At 35.0% G+C, this 18855-nt stretch overlaps 1 protein-coding gene across 1 annotated transcript in view; it reads left to right on the top strand.

The window, feature by feature from the left end:
* The window catches only part of LOC121375260 (calpain-15-like), a 32196-nt gene extending 13341 nt beyond the window's left edge, over positions 1-18855 (top strand). The window contains exons 6-13 of the mRNA XM_041502630.1: positions 215-287; positions 1121-1246; positions 1583-1744; positions 7358-7519; positions 8659-8855; positions 11609-11769; positions 14940-15118; positions 16298-18855. Of these exons, the coding sequence (XP_041358564.1) occupies positions 215-287; positions 1121-1246; positions 1583-1744; positions 7358-7519; positions 8659-8855; positions 11609-11769; positions 14940-15118; positions 16298-16481 (1244 nt within the window). The 3' untranslated portion in view covers positions 16482-18855. The remainder of the gene's footprint in view (positions 1-214; positions 288-1120; positions 1247-1582; positions 1745-7357; positions 7520-8658; positions 8856-11608; positions 11770-14939; positions 15119-16297) is intronic.

The raw sequence follows: 18855 nt of genomic DNA, 5'->3' as shown, positions 1-18855 counted from the left end.
AAAAATTAACTTTTTAAGTGTCATCTCACTAACAGCAATAACTTAGACAATATATTTGTATGTTTTGTGAAAACATTTAACTTCTTTCCAATATATATATATATATATATATATATATATATATATATTTAAATAAGAAAGAAACATTAAATTTAGCAGTAGCTGTCACACTTGGCAAACTAATTTATATTGTTCTCGATGGTTATTTCTTCAGGCAATGAAGCAAGAAAGACACAAATTGAACCAGATATGATATGGACCAAGCTTTTAAGTTCCAAAGACCATGGGTAAGTCTAAAGATCATGGACATTTATGTTTCTCCAAACAGTTCAATCATTGTTCGGGTGAGACTACAGTGAATTATCTGAAACAAGCTGTTTAAATTCTAACTTAGAAGCAAATGCTAGAAATTGAGATGCAGTTCTAGAAATTAGACTTCTTTTTAGACTTATAGTACAACTTTTTCTCAGCAGCAATGCAGAAGAAAGGAAATGTTTTATTTGTCGACCGGCCTCGGTGGCGTCGTGGTTAGGCCATCGGTCTACAGGCTGGTAGGTACTGGGTTCGGATCTCAGTCGAGGCATGGGATTTTTAATCCAGATACCGACTCCAAACCCTAAGTGAGTGCTCCGCAAGGCTCAATGGGTAGATGTAAACCACTTGCACCGACCAGTGATCCATAACTGGTTCAACAAAGGCCATGGTCTGTGCTATCCTGCCTGTGGGAAGCGCAAATAAAAGATCCCTTGCTGCCTGTCATAAAAGAGTAGCCTATGTGGTTACAGCGGGTTTCCTCTAAAAAAGAGTGTCAGAATGACCATATGTTTGACGTCCAATAGCTGATGATAAGATAAAATATCAATGTGCTCTAGTGGAGTCATTAAATAAAACAAACTTTACTTTACTTTTTATTTAACAACGCACTCAACACATTTTATTTACGGTTATAGCAGGTTGCAGAAGACAAACATGGACAAAAGCTTACAATTTGCATGCATGTATAAAATCGTTCTTGAAAATGTGGAATCCAATTTAAAAGACTGTTTTTGAAATACTGTAAAAAATGAGATGGAAAGCATCAATGATAAAACAGTGAAAATGTGTATCTTACCTGTTTCAGATTTCTGATGGGAGCTTCGTGTGGTGGTGGAAATATGACGATTGACGAACAGTATTATCAATCTGTCGGACTCCGCCCGCGACACGCATACTCCATTCTTAACGTGGCAGATGTTGAAGGCAATAAGTAAGAAAACTTTAAATTTTGTTCTTCCTAATATATTGATCATTTATTATGATGTACTTTATAGCCTGAAAAAATAATGTAATTCACATTATCTAATGTAAAAAAAAGAAAAAGTAATTATTTCTTTTTTATCCTTTTGTAATATATTTCTTCAAAGTTTAGATTTATTTTACTTCAAAATGCTATTTTTTCTAATAAAAAGGACAACATTTTATATTTATTTTGGGGTCAAATCAAAGGAAATGGATTTCAAGACTAATTTTTGTAATTTGTTATCATATTGCAGTGTTTTTATTGGTTTTGTTCTACATTCATTATCATTTTTAATGTATTTAGGTTGGTCAGATTACGGAATCCATGGGGTCGGTTTTCCTGGAAAGGAGATTGGTCGGATGAGTCACCCCAGTGGCAGACAGTCAGCACTAAAATCCGCAATGATTTAATGGTGCATGGTGGAATGCAGGGTGTTTTTTGGATGTCATTCGAAGATCTGATCAAGTGAGCTTTCATAATATTTAACAAAATATATTAGATTGTACAGGGTATATCATGGTATTTTACTAATGTAACTGACACATTGTGAGGATCCTGATCCTTATTTTCAAATGGTCATTCTGAATTTCATACATTTATTTATAAATAACAAGCAAATTCTGCAAAATGGTAATGACTACCGTATTTTCCCGTGTATTATGCGCACTTTTTTCCCAGAAAATACAGGTTAAAAATGGGGGTGCGCACTATACATAGCAATAGAAAAAATATCTTTTAAAAATGTCCATCGATCACCCATGAAAAATCGCCGATCGGTAGTTTACGGTACTTTACAGGTTATTGACAGTGTTCATTACAACGAAACGCCAAAACCCTCTTAAAAATCGCTTTTCACTTGTGATGGTTGTAATAAATGCAAAATAAATCTACAAAAGTATCCATACCTTGCCAAAAAGTACACAAAAATGACAAAACGGGACCATAAATATTTTTAATTTCCACGAGATTTAATTCGGCCATTTCCGGCAAACCGGAAATACACTACACTATTATAAATTTAGAAATCTCGCGCATTCACGTTAGCCATGAGAACGAAATGTAATATGCTATATTTTTGTTTTCATATATTTATTAGTAATTTACAGTGTATGGGGTATATAACTGTTTTGATTTATGCACGTGTGAGTCTGTGACGTAAGTACGCAAGTACTAGCCTTTGTTTAATGTGACATGTAGGTCTATGTACTCAAATACCTAACTTAAGTTTTGTTTCTTGAATATACCGCTTCTTTCGCTTTTTGTTAATTTTGGTGATGGGGAAAACGGTACATCTTGCATTCACTGTCGATTTTGTGGTTTAAAAAAACGGTGCGCATTATATTGTAGTTTATGTTTTTTTTCTTGGAATAAACGTTCAAAGTGGGGGGTGCGCTTTATACACCGGTGCGCATAATACATGGGAAAATACGGTATATGACATTTTTTATTACAAAGTACACAAAATCACTTTTTGACCAAAGGTCACTTAAATCCGATACCTTTAAAGCCGCACACCCTAGTTCCATCCAGCGAAAATAAATTATAATTTGGTTAATCTACAAACATGTAACACACTTACCGTATATCGCTGTGTATTAGCCGACTCCATGCATTAGCCGACCCCCTAGTTTCACCCTCCAAATCGGCTTTAAAATTATAGACCTTGTATATAAGCCGACCCCCCCTATATAAAACTAACCAAATCAGATGTCTGTGTGGTCTACAAAATGACAAAGTACATCTGCTTTCAAACATCATTTGTCACAGCAAACTTATCTGGAAGCAGTAGCCGATTTCTATTTATAGAAACGGTGTCCGGTTAATTTATTTCTCGTAAAATATAAGTACCAAGATAGCGAAATATACCTAAACAGAAATAATAATAATAGTAGTAGTAATAACAACAACCAGGGATTTTTTTTTTCCATACTTTATGTCAGTAAACATTTATAGGTTACATTTTAAAACTTTATGTCCATTTCTAATTCATTTAATGTTACAAAGTAGCACAATCCACATGGTTTATTCACTGTTCATTCACTCGGGAAGATCGTCAGCAGTGAATCCGCTGAACTCGTTGTCAGAATCATCGGCCTCGATAATGTCCCACACAGCCTGGTCTGCAGTGTCGTCGTAAAAATCATTCAGCTGATTTTCTCGAACATTCTCGATCACTTCTGCTTCTGGGAGTGATCGTACGGTGGTGTCTGCGCACATGTCGTTGAATAAACTGTCGTCTTCGGTGCCGTCCATGCTGTTGGCGATTCCTGTCTTTAGAAAGCTCCTGACGATCATGTCGCTAGGGATCTTTTCCCATGCATCTTTTACCCACTGAACCACAACCGGTAAAGGTGCTCGCCGTCTGCTTCCGTTTTTGGTGTAACTCTGCTCACCGTTAACCATCCAACCATCCAGTCATTCCACTCCTTCCTCACGTTTGCTTTGAATGGCTTGTTCAGGCTAACGTCAAGTGGCTGTAACAAGGATGTACAGCCTCCAGGAATGACACATTGCCTCACTTTCAACTCCTTCAATTTCTTTTTCACGGCTTCGCACAGGTGTGCACGGAACATATCCCACACCAGGAATGACTGACAGCCTCGTGCACCTCCGGACCGGGCCATCCACACGTCATCTAACCACTGTAACACCAGTGACTCGTTCATCCACCCTTTTTCCTGTACCGCAATAATAACGCCTTTAGGAAATTTATCCTTTGGAAATGTCTTTCTCTTGAAGATCACCATGGGCTTTAATTTTGTCCCATCCGCCATACAGGCCAGTACTACTGTGAAGTGTTGTTTCTCTGCTCCACAGGTTTTCACTTGTACCGAGTGTGTGCCCTTCGTGTCGATCGTTCGGTTTCCTGGCATGTCGAAATTCATCGGTGTTTCGTCCATATTGCCAATCTGTGCAACTGGAAACTCAAATCGTTTTCTTTCCTTCAAAACAAACTGTTGAAATGACAGGATTTTCTTATCTACTTCATCAGGTAGTTTTTGTGCGATGTGGGTACGCTGGCATAGAACAAGATTGTTCCTTTCCATAAAACCTGAACACCAGTTTGCAGTCGCCTTGAATGTTGATTCTATTCCCAAATCTTTCCTCATCTTGCAAAGGTATAATGCGCGTTGACGAATCATAACTCGTGTCACGATGTGGCCAGCCTGACGTTGCTCCGAAACCCAGGGCTCCAACAGTTCCTCTAGTGCTAAGTTTGGGGACACCGAATGTCGTCTGGCCTTCTTTGTTTTTGGCATATCGGCAAGAACGGTTTTCTCCTTTCTCCAATTACGAACTTGTCGCTCATTAACATCAAACTGTTTTGCTGCTGCACAATTATTCGAATTTTCAGCAAACTCAATTACACGTAATTTGAAGCTAGCATCGTATGCACATAGTTTTCTCTTGGAACTCATGTTGTACTCGTATGCAATTTGTTGGTCGTAGTAAATATTTATTTGACGGCTGGGGTTTTAATGCTTTTTGTTATGTGAACTCACTTTTAATCTTTTGATTATATTTTGATAGCATGCGACCCTTTAACATGAAACGACTTTCAAATTTATTACTGTTGTTATTGCAGTTAGTATTAAACACTTACCTTTCAGTCATTTGTTTTATTCTCTTACATTCTTGATTGCAGCCACACGTTAAAAACACAGTGACTGTTTGCATTGTTGATTGTGCTAATCGGTCTTTTCATTACTAGTCGGCTATGCCCTACCATACCCAACCACCCGTGTCGATTAATCCCAAGCCGACAAACAAAACAAATGAAGCTGGAATAATTAACATGTTCACCAGTTTAGTAAGCAGTTTTGTAATGACACGTGACCTGCAAAGTTTTCCGAAATTGTTTTGATCGGTCACCATTTATTGTTGTTTAAACAGATAAATATTACTAAATAACTTTTAAACACCAACATTTATTAAAGATGAACATATATATACAATTTTAATATCTTTTATTTGTAATAGCTTGTGTTAAAATGCAATACTAAACCTTTATGAAAGCGGAAATGCAGAGCACAATAATGACAATAGATCGAGTCGAGCCGTGACGTCACTATTCTAACTTTACATTTACTATAAAATGTTGACTCCTTAGATAAGCTGACCCCAGCTTTTGACTTGATAATTTTTGTATCAAAAAGTCGGCTAATACACAGCGATATACGGTAGATCACGTTTTTATCAAATGGAGTGAAAAAGCAGGTTTTATATCGATAAATACCATGGGAATCCCCATGTCCCAATTGCTTGAAATAATTTTGAAAGTTAGTATTCTGATGTCATCGGTAGATGTCGCTCGAAGCACAACAATGCCTACGTCACGACAAATTTCACAGAGTGCACACAGACTTGGGGTGCGTTCTTTTCACCTCTCCTGGACATGTTCCAACTGTTCTGTCCTGGTTGTATCCCCTCTCCAGATATCGTAAGACTTAGCAAAATTATTGGTTTTAAGGGTTTGTAACGTTTTGTATTGAGACACTTACTTGTCTGAACTTTATTGTTACTGAAAATGTTCACGAACTGTGAAGAAAAATCTCACAAATGAACTACAACAAATCGGATGTTGATTGCGCGAACCGTGCACGAGAAAACAAACTGAACCGAAATGATAACGTAGAGGCACTGATTTTCCGTTTCAGATTTTTCCCTTTTCCGTTTCATAATGTTACAAAATCTGTTTTTTTCCGTTTCAGTATTAAACAAATTCTGTTTTTGTTTCACACAGACTTCGGACATTTTCGCTTTTCTTTACGATATTATCGAGAAAATAATTACAAACGATCACACTATAAACCACTTCCCTTATATAATTTATTTTGAACAAAGCCTGGCATACTACTGCATTCCTTTGTGAGATCGGAAATATGGCAATGCCGCAAATGTTAAAAATTATTAAGCAAACATAACATAATATATCTTTCACTTGAGTAAATATCGGACAATTTTAGCTCACAATGTTCGTTTTTTCCCGTTAAATCGCCGGGAATAAGCAAAGAAAACACGACTGGTAAAACGTCTAGATACTCTACATTAAACATTTGGTGTAACATACAAAGGTACTAGTGTCGTAGCGTAGCACAGGCAGATGTCGGTGTCTATAGTTTCTAGTTCGAATTTTTTTTTTTAATTAATCAAATGCGCTATTTAAAGTTAAATAATGTTTTGGGAAAAAATCGGGAATTCCGTTTCAGATAGGTATTTCCGCGATTCCGTCCGCGATTCCGCGATCACGGAAAATCAGTGCCTCTAATAACGGTCACGTGGTATACCAACATCTGTGACGTTACACAGGAAGATTCCCTCTAAAAATAGATTGGACCTCGCTTGCTTAACGGTTTTTTCTCGATAGCACGTCTTGTGAAAAAATGCAAAAAATGCATTTCGTGGTTTTACAAACATCAGGATTACCAAAAAGCACTTCAGGTGAATGGAAATGTGTATTCTAAATAATAAAATGTAAGTAAAGTGCAATTTTATTTGTGAAAAATGGGGTTTAATAGCGAAAAACAACGCCGTAATGGTTAACAAATAACTAACTAGGGTGTGTCCCTTTAACACTAGTTTTGCCTAGCTCTAAACATGGTCTACTAATAATCCTGGACGAAGAATGTAAGATATTGTCAAAATCAATACATTATCTACCATAGCTAGGCAGTGATGTCAAAAAATTGCTCTGAAATTATTGTGGGAAATTTATAAAAATGTAAATCATAAATGGCACAGATTCTCTCTGCTAGACTTTAATGCTAAAATGCACAGATTCTGTACCAAACTGTGATATCACAAAGCCTTTCCGACGGGCAGCTGCATTTTGTGCATGGTTTTTATCCAGCACAAATTTTTAGTTTGTCATCATGTAATTTTTCTGCCGGGATACATAAGCAGGCCATATCTGGTCTCTTATTTATTGGTGCTGGCTGCAATCCTAGAGGAAGTGGGTTGTTGTCTCTTTTCCCTGTCCACATAGGCACATTGCTGTATTCGAGAGCTTGAGTCTGTGACTATTCAGTCTGTTATGTCTAAAGTATTTGTTATGTCTAAAATGCTTGTTATTTGCAGACACTTTGACAGTGTTGATGTGTGTAAGGTTCAGCCTGATTGGCGAGAGAGTCGATTCCAGGGCGACTTCCCGTCGAATGCTCTACAGCCTATGAAGATCATCAAGCTCACAGTGTTTGAGACAACCGAGCTCGAGTTGGGCTTGTTTCAGGAAGGTACCAGGTGGGTGATGAGCTTTTGACTCGCACTTGTTGAATTTAACTAGCAAAATACCAAAGCTGTAATCTCACATCCTGCAACATATTCCTAAAAACATATTTGAATTTATTATCCACATAGTTCAAGATATTAAGGGAAATATAACCAGTATGACCCACTTGTGCCATAATGATTTTATATGCACAGTGAATGACATAATTTTGTAAAGCGACATCATAACTTAATGCGACTTCCACAGTGTAACCGCTTATCAAAATGATGTCATTTCAGAAAATGATGTAGTCTCGTCGACTCTTTTTAGTTAAATTTGTGGTGTTTTGACATGGTCCTAGCTTGTTATTCATGAAAATAATATTTTGGAAAATGTGGATAATAAAGAAATTATTACACTTGCATGTGAATGTACTGATTTTACGAAACTTGTGTCAGGATTCATGTATTGCCCTCACTCTCGCTCGGGTAATACAATAATCCTGACACTTGTTTCGTAAAATTAGTACGACACACAAGCTCGTATAAAAATCTCTATCAACATTATTATTCTTTTATTCATGAGGTGTTTGCTGCATATTTTCCCTTATTTGTTGGTGGTGGGTGTATATTAAATTGCCTGCCACTTCCCCCATTATTTATTCTAAATGCTTAAATCTTATAATTGAATTGGTATAATGCTGTTAATAAGTCCAGAAACTGACGATCCATTATATCTTTTGATGTCAGGTTTATTTATCTTTAAATAACCTGCAGACTACTGGATTAATTGTTGACAAAAACCACATTGAGTGGGTATAAGTTTATAACTTTTACTCACATATATTCACTTAATTATTTTATAAATACATAAAGTAAAGTTTATATTTGAATCGGTAAGTATTCTTTTCATGGGTTTTTCTAACTTTTATGATATTTTAGGGAAAAATCGAAAACGTTTTGTGTATTACAATGAAAGTTGCTGGTTAGCTTTGGTAGATGTTAATATAAATGTAATGTCTTCGATGAAATAAATGACATGAAGTTGTAATATATACATGATATATGATACAGACTGTTAGTAACCACTTAAACTTAAAGGAATAATACTAAAAACATTTACATAAAATTGTGTGGTATTTTCGCATTATATTTTATGTTTTTTGTTACAGAGGACCAAACAAGGACACAAAATCCACTTTAGATTTGTGTATACTGGTGTTGCGGAACTCAACCAATCCAAACTGTGCGACGGGAAAGATGATTGCACACAGTCAACGACAGCTGCGCTGCTTCATCGGTTGTAACGTGATGCTGGAAATGGGAGAATACATTATACTGTGTCTGGCATTCAACCACTGGAGTACTGGTAAGTGTGTAGTATGATATTCAGATGTAGTACCATTTTAAAGAAAAATGTGTGAGCAACTTGTTTAAACTTGTTTGGACAACTTTAATCTCAAACATTGTTTAAACCTGGACCCATATTTTGGAAGCTATCTTAGAGGAACTATATTGTAAAACCGTATCATAGTAACATCAAAACTTTCGATGGTTTTACAATATCTTAGAGGAACTATATTGTAAAAGCGTATCATAGTAACATCAAAACTTTCGATGGTTTTACAATATCTTAGAGGAACTATATTGTAAAACCGTATCATAGTAACATCAAAACTTTCGATGGTTTTACAATATCTTAGAGGAACTATATTGTAAAACCGTATCATAGTAACATCAAAACTTTCGATGGTTTTACAATATTTTAGTGCTAAGATAGATTTGAAAATATGTGGCATTTATTAGTCCCATGCAAATCAAGTTTATGTCATTTTACACTGTAATATATTTGCCAGAGAATGTAGATTCGTTTAAAACTGTTCAAAAGTAGATATGTTAATATAACATTGTTATGGTAAAATGTCAGTAAAAAGCGTGAACTGGATCCTGGTGACTAATGTAGTTGGGGTTATATTTTGTGATGGGGTTGATAGTGATGTGGCTTGACATGTATTTTTATTGCTGCTGCAGAATGGGTTGCTTTGGTATCTGCTAATATTTTGTTAGAATGTTTTAATAAGTTATTGCTTTTGAATCTATAATGTAGTATGCAAGGCCAGTTTAACAGTTTCTGATCATTTCGAATGCTTCTTTCTCTTGTTCTGTACAGCCAACTGCCTTTTTTGTAACTGTCTGATCAGATGCCTCGCCTCACAATGATCTTTTTGCATTTAGGTCCAGTCGACTACCATGGATACCTCATGCTAAATATTGTGTATAAAGATAAATTCGTAAAAATTCAACAGCAATGGAATATTCCATCTTTGTCTCTTAGCATAGAAGTGGCTATATATACTGAACAAAATAAGAAACTTCCGCTAACTTTGCTAGAACATAACTTGATGAAAACAAACCGGGGGAATAATTGTTATATATGCGTTTAAAGAGTGTTCCATGATGCATCATTTGGTGCAAAAATCATGGCCATAGGTTAACAGAAACTGGGAGAAATTTTGACCAAGTGGTAGGGGTTAAAAAAAAACCCCACCCACTTAATAACAGGTATGACCACCTCTTGAATTGACCACTGCGGTGCATCGCAGGCGCATAGAATTGACTAAACTCTGTGGAATATTGTTCCATTCCTGAATGAGCGCTTGACGAAGTTCGTTGACATTAGCGGGTGGGTTGGGACGACGCCTCAATCGTCTGTCCAGACTATCCCAGACATGCTTGATGGGGTTGAGATCAGGACTTTTAGCTTGCCAGTCATCAATGAAATCAATGTTATTTGTCCTAAGAAAATTTACAGTGTCTCTAGCTGTATGAGAGGTGGCATTATCATGCTGAAAAATCGAGATGTTGGCGTTGTTATGGAACAGAGGAATGACGTGATGAGCGAGAATGTCATCGCGGTAACGTTGAGCATTTAAATTGCCATCAGTAACGACTAGTGGTGAACGATAACCATGGGCAATGGCTGCCCAGACCATGACACAACCCCCACCCCCGAAACGATCTCGTTCAAGAACACAACAGTCAGCATAGCATTCATTTCTGCTACGGTAGACGCACACCCTGCCATCACCACGTTGTAAAGAAAATCTGGATTCATCTGAAAAAAGAACGGTATTCCAGCGTCGCCGTATCCAACGAGTGTACACGTGCCCGATTTAGACGATGACGTTGCGTTAAAATGCATCCGACGTAAGGACGTCATGCATGTAAACCGTTCTCCCGCAGACGATTACGAACAGTTTGCCCACTGATTCGGTTATTATGAAGCCCAGTTGAGTTAGCAGCAGTAGCAGTGGCAGTTTGGAATCGATTGCGCAAATGCGTGTTCATGATATAGCGGTCTTGACCACGCGTTGTAACACGCGGACGTCCACGACGTGGCAAGTCGTTGGTGCTTCCTGTCGTTCGAAATCTTACGCGAAGATTTCGTATCGCTCGACTAGAACTCCCAACATGCCTTGTGCAACGTCTTCTGTTGACATGCCAGCATCAAGCATGCCAATCGCCCGTTCGCGTAAATTATTGGGTATTCTTGGCATACTGAAAATGCTACAATGTAAAAAAAACATTAATTTTTTTTTACAAATTTTGAAGCGTTTTCGTTCACTTGACAACATTTGTCAGTAAGACAAGTAAAACAAATTGACCGAATACTACACAGGACATGTCGAACCATGCATGCACATGTAAATTGAATTTCACGTTGTCGACGATTAACAGTGCAAAAATAATCGATAAAATTCATGAATCCTGATAATACAGCTCAAGGCTAATACTACCTATATAATTTCATTACACAATGAATTCTTTAACACAACAAATACTATAAATTATGTACAAATCGGAAGTTTCTTTTTTTGTTCAGTATATATGGTGGGCATGTATATATCCTATATTTAATTATATTTCAGTGCCAGGCATCCAGCCTGATCTCCATCATTATGTGTTGACAGTGCATGGCTTGTCGAGATGTTTATATTTAATTATATTTCAGTGCCAGGCATCCAGCCTAATCTCCATCATTATGTGTTGACAGTGCATGGCTTGTCGATATGTTTATATTTAATTATATTTTAGTGATGTTTATATCTAACTATATTTCAGTTCCAGACATCCAGCCTAATCTCCATCACTATGTGCTGACAGTGCACAGCTCCAAGCGACTGATGATTGATGAAATTAGCACATTCCGCAATCGACAGTACGAAAATGTCCTTGCTGATGCTGTTCTCCAATTAGCCATCACTAAGGGAACGAGAGAAGAGGTTTGTGTTGTTGATAAATATACAAATCAGTGACTTGTGTCAAAGAAGAGATTTTATCCTGATTTTATACATTGGCAAGATATGTTGACTAGATCAATTTTTATATTCTCAGTCAGTGTCTAAAAATGGAGTCATTTTACCCATTACTAAATTAGCCATTTGCAAAAAAAAAAAATTAATACAAAGTGACTACAAAATTTAGTATTTGGTTTATAAACTTTTGTGTAAACTGACCATTTTAAAATTCATTTTATACAGATTGGCTAAAACTAAATACTCTACAATGTGGCCCTGTTTGACAAAATTCCAAATTAACTTATTTACTAGATTACATACTCTTTAGGGTGTATACTACCAAATCAAATCCCATAGACGACAATAGTAACATATGTGGCTAAAACTCCTACCTGCAACGTATCAACCGACATAAACGCCACGGATATAAATACTACCACCCCTTACACTTAAAGTGAATCAGAAAAAAATAGGGGTCAAGCTGCTCGTTTCTGAGATAACGGGTAGCGTCTATGACTACCCTAGTTTCGCACAAAATTCGAGTACTTTTTTTTACAGGTACCCCATACATGTTTCAAGCACAAGGCTACTTGACACATTGGTACTAGATGAAATAAAATTGCACATTTTTTTTACCCAGATGAAACTATTATTTTTTACAACCAACACACTCACATTTATAACCAATCACAGGACTTGTGGTGTTCACTTCTCTATCAAAAGTTCGGTGCACCTCGAACTTTGACCCAGCCGGAAGTTATTTGGTTTAGTACTACCTATACTGATAACATACATTTTTCAAAAAGTGTCCAGCTGTGTGTCTTTATGACAACCAGGGTCTGGTGTATTCTGACATAAACTGACAACCTCACTGAAACTGTTGTTTCTACAGTGCAACCTAATATAATGTACACCTCATAAGGCTTATATATTGCACACAGTTTTGTACAAATGCAATATGTCATATTAAACAACAAAATGTTTTAAAATAAAACTCCTGAAGATATTTACTTTCAGTTGTGTGTGTGTACTCGGGTATATATGTAGAGACAACAAAGATAGTCAGAGTACCTCTACCCCTTTAAAGCATTCCATTAAAACACATGCACTTGATTGGCCCCTACATTTTGAAGACCTTAACAGGCATATCAAAGAAATATCAGTATTAAAAAACTACACTGTCTGAAGAAGGAAACACAAACATGACTGTACCTGTATGAAGTAATGACTTAATGTCCTGTACATTAGTGTTGGGCGAAATCCCGTATGCTGGGTGTGGGTGTCTTCAAGTTACCAGGTATGGGAATTTCAAATCCATCGGCCATGCTGATTTTCATAATGAACCATCAAAACTATTGGCAGCCACCAATATTCCTGACTATATTTTATTTATAGCCTACTGTAGTTGGAGGTTTTAATAGTTGTGATATCTGGAATAATCTTGCAGCTTTAACACATTTATTTTTGATTAATTACTGAAAAAAACTATTTTTAAATGACAAAATTACCCGAACATCTATTTTCTTGCATTATTTTCTTATCCGGATGAATACAATATGTACATTAGATGTATTCCTACAATCTGTAATCCAGCATTTTATTTAGCTAGTAACATTAGGTAATACAGCTTTAACAATAAAATAAATTATCAACTTAATCCAAGGCAGATAATCAAATCTGAAAAAAATTGGTTCTGAATCTAGTATAAACTCAAAATGCTTTTCATGAGAGCTAACTAAGTGATTATTAAGAGAAAAAAAATGATCTGGAGATCTAAGTATATGTTTAACAACCTTATTGTTATGTACAAATAAGAACAGAAGGCACAATAGTGACAACAAATTTAATTATGTTTTTGGTCAAGCTTTTCTTCAAATTTACTTTAAATTTTGCATAAAACTACAAATTTGTCTAAAATATAACTTAGCACCCTATAAATATGTCAAAATGACAATAAAAATCAACTTCTTTACAAATTTGAGTTTTCAGAATTTCATACATAAAACATTAACAATGTTAATGGAAACTAAAGACATTAACCCACTATTGGCACATGCTATTTTTAATATAAAAATAAATTGCTATTAAAATCTTAGTTCAGGTTGCCTATATATAATACCATATTTAAGAGCAGTTGTATATGGCAAGTCAAATACCATGTAAAAAGAAATTATTGAAATCTTTACAGTACGAATTATAGGCCAAAACCAACTTTTCTTCAGTGCTAACTTTGATTCAAACTCCATTCTGAGCCATGTACAGAGATTATTGTCAAGGTCAAGGTCATTGTGAACCTGCATGATCGAGTGATGGCTAATTAATCAACCAGTATAGTTTAATTAAATAAAATGACAAAATCATAATATTTTTTATTATGCACTGAATATGTGCTATAGGGTGTATACTACCAAATCAAATCCCATAGACGACAATAGTAACATATGTGGCTAAAACTCCTACCTGCAACGTATCAACCGACATAAACGCCACGGATATAAATACTACCACCCCTTACACTTAAAGTGAATCAGAAAAAAATGGGGGTCAAGCTGCTCGTTTCTGAGATAACGGGTAGCGTCTATGACTACCCTAGTTTCACACAAAATTCGAGTACTTTTTTTTACAGGTACCCCATACATGTTTCAAGCACAAGGCTACTTGACACATTGGTACTAGATGAAATAAAATTGCACATTTTTTTTACCCAGATGAAACTATTATTTTTTACAACCAACACACTCACATTTATAACCAATCACAGGACTTGTGGTGTTCACTTCTCTATCAAAAGTTCGGTGCACCTCGAACTTTGACCCAGCCGGAAGTTATTTGGTTTAGTACTACCTTTATACCATTACTGTAGTTTTCATACAGTATATGCAAATACCTTTGTATGTCAAATAAAGATAGAAAACAGATTTAATTACAGATGGCAGATTGTATCCCAATAATAATTTATTTTTAAGGTGTTGAAGGATTAGTCATTTTCATAATAAAATAAAATATTGAGAATTTTGACTTGCATTTGTCAAGAGAAAAAAAAGTGTTATCAAATACACATATGTTCAACTTAATGGATTTTGTTTTGGGTTGTTAAGTGAGAAATGGCATTATCATATACACTATATTTAATGAATTTTGTTTTGTGTTAACAGGTGAGGAAAGGTGTTACTGTGTACACACTGCTGAATGGATGGGCAGGTGGGATCTTTGCGGTTGAGAACCGACTGCCAGGCAATAGTATCCACATGTGGTGTGACTGTATGGGTAGCTCCAATGTGGTGTGTACTAGAGGCTCCCTCAGCACCAAGGATGTCATTCCTCCACTGCACAGGTACACTTTGCTGTCCTACATTATTTACACCTGTTTATTATCCCATTGCAAATCAAGTATAGACAGTTTACCTGTATGATATAGGATATGCTTGAAACTCTAGATTCATATAGGACTATTCAAGAGTAGAAATGCAAAGATAAAAAGTCCTTAGAAAAGCATAAACTGGATCCTAGTAACAAGGACACATTCAGCTGCAGAATGGATTGGGTTTTTTTTATTATCACATAATGGTGTCAGCTAAAATTGGTTAGTCTCTTCAAAATGTTATTCCTTCTGAATAAAAGTAATAAAAGTATAATTGTTTGGTGCCTGATGTTTTTGGTAAAGGATAATTTCTTCTCTTTTTTTTTACTTACTAAATGGCCCTATAAATTATGTCCTGCAAATAACCAAATTTAATTGGTCCTAAAAAGTACTTTGTTCAGCAAGTGACATTGTCATATCCTGCTTATTACCAATACTTTGTTAATTTTAGCTTATGTTTAAAAAAATATTAGCAGTAACCCATATCATAGTTAGTGTTAGCTGAAGATTAATGTATTCATGGAGTATATTTTAAGTTATTCTTATGTTTTATTTATGAATTCATTCTGTCAAATATTAAAGCAACTCTATGGAAAATGTTGAACCAATGTCACTACAGAGTAATGTACATACAGTATATACTATTTGAAGTCATTTAATCTGTGTGCCTCTGATATTAGTAATCAACGGCATTGCATTTTACTGTGAATACTGGAAGAATATTAAGGCAACTTTGTGAAACATTTTAAACCAATAACATCTGTTGAATTATTACTGTACTGCAAAACTGCATCTTTTATCTCTGGGGGCTGGAGGTAGCCCAGTGGTAAAGCGTCTGCTTGATGTGCGGTCAGTCTGGGATCGATCCCCATCAGTGGGCCCATTGGGCTATTTCTTGCTCCAGACAATGCACCATGACTGGTATATCAAAGGCTGTGGTATGTGTTATCCTGTCTGTGGGATGATGCATAATAAAGATCCCTTGCTGCTAGTTGAAAAAGAGTAGCTCATGAAGTGGCGACAGCGGGTTTCCTCTCTCAGTATCTGAGTGGTCCATAACCATATGTCCAACGCCATATAACCGTAAATAAAATGTGTTGAGTGCATCATTAAATATAACATTTCCTTCCTTTTATCTCTGATTTTTTTCAGACAAGTCTTGATGGTGCTGTCTCACCTGGAGAGAACACAGCCGTACCACCTTTCACGTCGACTTATGCATCGCGTCCAGTATCCCAACATGGGACTCGGGGACTGGTCCCAGTCTCCATCCTCCTGCAACGAGCCTGAGATCACACCTCAAGTGGCAGCCCTGCATGGCGCACGCCCCATATAGGGATTATTTACAATGTTGCTGTGATATTTTTATTTTGTCATAATTGCCGTGGAACTTATTTTCACATTGTTATGTGATGGACATCATTTGAAAAATTTAAAACTGTCTACTGATGATTATGTAATGATTATTTATTGATGTGATGAAACGTAAACCTGGGTTTGACAAATCCATTAGTCCTTGCTGAATGTTTGGTCTGGTCTAGTGGAAATTATCACTTTTTTACAACAATACCTAGGGCATTAGCCAAAGCTTTTGTGTAATGGCTTGCGACTTTTTCAAACATTTGTTGAAACATTGCATAAACCATAATTTACAATTCTCTACATTGTCTCATTTTTAATCCTTTGAATTATCCAATTTATAATCTGTTCTATCATATGATTTATGATCCTTTGGATTATATCTAAAATATTTGACTGTGGGAAGTGAATATAAAAGATACATTGCTGCTATTAAGTGTGACAATAGCAGTTTTCTGCCGTCTATAATAACCATATATGTTGGACAACAAATGACCACAATTTAAAATGGGTCATTATACATATACAACTTTATTTTCTGTTTTGCAAATATTTGATTTCTGTAATTTGTTTGCTCAGAATGAAACCGAATTATATTTTACTGGATTTATTATACGATTATGAAAATCAGTGTCCATGTTGTGAAAACAACAGTTTTCCGTTATTATTGGAACTCTTGTGAATTGTTATATCAAACCATGTTTGTAACTCGCCGAGTATGTACATCAGTATTTAAGAAAGAATAACGTACCATGTTATATCAGTCTGGTAAATTCTTTTACCAAATACAAGAAATGTTCAAGATTGTTTAACTGTAAGTTCACGTGGTTACATCATATGATCTCTTTAATAATTATGTGTTACAAAAGTGATAATGTCTTCTATCACTTTGTAAATGTTTTTTTAATGATTATTTTAGATTTCTTGGGTTTGCGACTTCATTGTTTTGAACATAATATTCTAAACTCCGTTAAACTTACATATATTTCTTATGGATGCTTATATTTATATATGTAGAAATCAGAACATATAATGCAAAGGTGATTTTTCATTTTTAAATCCATCTTTTGTAAAAAAAAAAAAAAAAAAAAAAAAAAAAAATTAAAAAATTTAAATAATAGAAAAATGTTTTTATCTGACTGTGATATTATGAGTTTTCTAACATAAATAGTAGCAGAGTGTGCTCCAAGTTATGAAACCAAGTATGTATATTTTTGTGTATATAACTAAAATTAAGACTACAAATTACTTCATTTTTGGCATGCTTGCTCAATTTTTAATTCCGTAGGTGCAATACGACACATGGTATACTGCAATATAGTGAAGATATTTCCTGCAATCACATTTTCATACATAATATAACTGGTTTACAAAGGATTTTTCTTTGTTGAAAACTCAAATCGGGGATAATATTCAAGCAAAGTAAATTTTTGTCAATATTTTTAAATCTTTTTAAATCAATTTGGGTTCAAAATGGTATCCTTTTATTATAAATAATTCATGTCTTTTGTCAGTTTTCATTGGATATTGTTCAAGATGCCTGAGGTAATAATGTTGTAAACACAATACATGGAACATTTATGAAGTCAGAATCAATAGATGGACTAATTTACTACCATATATACTGTCAGGTTTATACTTATCTTTAAAAACCCATTTATAATAGTTGATCCACAAGCAGGCTTGTTTGAGGACTACATGTGCAAGTACATAAAGACTTAAAGTGGGTGGGGAAGGAGGAATTAATACAGAGATGTATTAAGTTTGGAATAGAACACATTTGGATACAAGATTTATTTATTTTGAGGATAATGTTGGGTTTTTTAAGTAGTTATTGCTATTTTGTTACAAAAAATATACAAATATAAATATTTTGAACATTTGAAGTAAAGATTTCAAACATTTTAAATAAGTCATTGTTTGTCCCTAAAAAATCTTATTTTATTTTATTATGTTACAAAAATAAATTGTTGGAAATTTAAGTATTTTTAATCAGTGTTAATTACATTAATATATGTACTGGACTCGTTTTCATTGCATACCATGTTTGAAAGCAACTTTTATTTTTACTTTTTGTTTGCATTGTATTATATTCTTGGTATTGAAATAATATTTGTAAAAGTATAGAAAATCATGTTTTGATCATTTAGGTAGTATTTTCATGTGGATGACACAGGTTATTTTCATAATTTACATGCATGTTGATTAAAAAAAAAAAGAGGTACAATTAGAATTGATTTTATCTTAAACTGCTAATGTGCCAATGTCAACAAATTTCAGTCTCTGAGCTATGATTTAATATTAAATGATGCGTGTTGTGGAAAATGTGAAAATAAATATTTTATTATTAA

The sequence above is a fragment of the Gigantopelta aegis genome, chromosome 6 (genome assembly GCF_016097555.1).
Source record: "Gigantopelta aegis isolate Gae_Host chromosome 6, Gae_host_genome, whole genome shotgun sequence".
NCBI classification, from domain to species: domain Eukaryota; kingdom Metazoa; phylum Mollusca; class Gastropoda; order Neomphalida; family Peltospiridae; genus Gigantopelta; species Gigantopelta aegis.
This window is presented reverse-complemented; position numbering and strand designations above follow the sequence as displayed.